The 2,363-nt window shown below is 44.7% G+C and overlaps 1 protein-coding gene across 1 annotated transcript; it reads left to right on the forward strand.

Annotated features, from left to right (window-relative positions):
- Positions 1 to 1,029: 1,029 nt before the first annotated feature.
- On the forward strand, positions 1,030 to 2,004 carry LOC308084503 (RNA ligase 1-like; the record flags this gene model as incomplete). Its single annotated transcript, XM_080427167.1, has 2 exons — positions 1,030 to 1,207; positions 1,472 to 2,004. 2 exons carry the CDS (start codon positions 1,030 to 1,032, stop codon positions 2,002 to 2,004), a joined length of 711 nt encoding a protein of 236 aa, XP_080283293.1.
- Between the last annotated feature and the right edge of the window lie 359 nt (positions 2,005 to 2,363).

Consider the following 2,363-nt stretch of genomic DNA (forward strand, 5'->3'; position numbering starts at 1 on the left):
AGCAGTCAATCCAATATGACCGCGTACTGTGTGGTGGATTACTGCCTGTCCCGCTACATGTACAGCCAAACACATGACAAAGAGACCATGGAGTCCTGCCGCAAGCACTTAGCCCAAAGGTTCAATGCAATTTCCGAACGAGTACAAAGGGCAAGTAAAGTGTTCCTGACCTTGATGAATAACTGTCCACTACACATGATCCCTAGCTGCGGGCGCCAGGAGCTTCAGAGCATTACAGCACGCAGGACCGCTCACTTGCGGTTCCCAGTCGATAAGCTGAAGCTGGCTGGTGTAGTGATCATCCAGGACATGGGCCTAAACCCGGACACTGTGTACCGGTCGGAGATTGCTGCCTTTGGCGCATTGCTGTCCAAAACCCTTCGTGAGGGCACCCTTAAGCTCACTGAAGATAGGCAAACTGACAAGGGATGCATTTCAGTGAGCGTGCCTCGGGTGCTGCTTGACAACGCCGGTATTTGTGCTCAAGGGACATGGATATCAGTGCAGGGGGGTGAGTTTGATGAAGGTGAGATACTTGACCTGACAGGAAGCCTGTACCAGGCAGTCATGGCAAAGCAGGTTTATGAGCCAGAAGCCTTTCCCATGTACACTGCTCCACTGCCTGACAAGGTCCTTGTCATCATGCCATATTACAACAGTGACCGGCAGGTAGTTCACCAGTGGCTTGTAACATTTGCTAAAAAAGGATGGTTGAACAAACAGAAACCCATGTATCACTGCATAGGATGCAAAAAATTCTTCAAGGAGCTGAAAGCTCTTCGCATTCCGGTTTCCAGGCTGGAGAAAGCAGTGTATGATGATTCCAAAAGAAGGAGGCGGTTCGGCACATGTGTTTCAGAGATGTCATTAGGGGCGTGGTATGGGATAGTATAAAACTTGTAACACAGCATCTGAAGGACAGACTCTGAAGGACAGACATCACATGTAACATTTTGTAGGACTCAAAAAATAAAACTAAAATTAAACAAGACAGATAAAATGCCTCGTTTAGGTTCTGTACAACAGAAAATGGAGTGTTTATTTGAGAGAACCATAGAAGACGGACCATCTAGCAAGCACAAGGACCAGCAATATAAGGTTGTCACAACAGAAAAACTGAATGACCTAGTGCTGAAATCTGACATTCACAGTGCACTTGTCACAGAAAAGGTGGATGGCACCTGCTGTTATGTTACAGAGTTCGAGGGTAAACCATACCTCTGGGCAAAGCGAGAACTAAAGCTCAAAGAACCTGAATGGGAACGGTTCAAAGAAAATCGCAGTGCACACCGCCGTGGTATTCGCGAAGGCTTCACATACAACATTAAGAAGGACTTTAAGAACATCCCAGAATATTGGATCCCTGCTCACGTTGGGGAAAATAAATCTGAAGTTAACAAATTTGGAAATGTCCTAGGTTGGGTTCCTGTACATGAATGTGACAAGTTGTACCCATTGCATTCTTCTGTAGTCAACCATGGTGCAGCCCTGGTTCTCAGGCAGAGCTCTGAAGAGGAAGTCCTGTTGGAATTGGCTCTGGTTCCACTGGCAGAACTAATGGGACAGACCCTTGAGCTAATTGGCCCAAAGATCAACGGCAACCCTTATAAACTGAACATCCGAATGCTGGTGGCTCATGGAACTCTGCTTGTGAAAAAACCTCCTTCTCTGAACCGCGAGCAGTTGCTTTTCTGGTTCAAGGATAGGCCAGAAGGGCAGATTGAAGGCATTGTGTGGCACTGTGCTGATGGAGCTATGTTCAAGCTCACTAAAGTGCACTTGCAGATGGACTGGAGAAATGTTCAGGACAAGTACCTTTGCACCAGGCCTGTGTTCATTAATGTTGACCGTGAAGGATTACCAGAGCACCAGCAGCATCAGTGCAGCAGCTGTACAGATGGAAAGAAGATGAAGAAGATGAAGGGTAGCAGCATGGAAATGTTTACTGCCTTGTCCAAGTTGAATGGAAGCCGCTTCTTGCGGCTGCAGGATATCATGAAATGATTGCAATGAAACAATAAATAAAGATCATAAAGTTTTGACACAATCTTTGATATTTTTGTATTCTTTATTTGATCTGAGTTACGTTACATGTTTTCGATTAAAAAGGAGGCAGTTGCTTTTATTGGCATCCTTAGGGGTGTGCTGAGCAGAGTATAAAGTGAATGAGATATATTGATTTAAATGAAAAAGAACAGGGGAACTGAAGGTTGATGCATAATATTTTGTGATAACATACATATATTTTTTTTTTACATCCACAATAAAAAGCAAAATAATTCATATCCTTGCCATATCCTCTTCACCACTCCTTACAGTTCCTGTGTTTCTACTTCCCTCGGTAAGCTGCTTCGCATACATTA

The sequence above is a fragment of the Gymnoscopelus braueri genome, assembly GCF_963280865.1.
Source record: "Gymnoscopelus braueri genome assembly, chromosome: 4".
Classification (NCBI taxonomy): Eukaryota; Metazoa; Chordata; class Actinopteri; order Myctophiformes; family Myctophidae; genus Gymnoscopelus; species Gymnoscopelus braueri.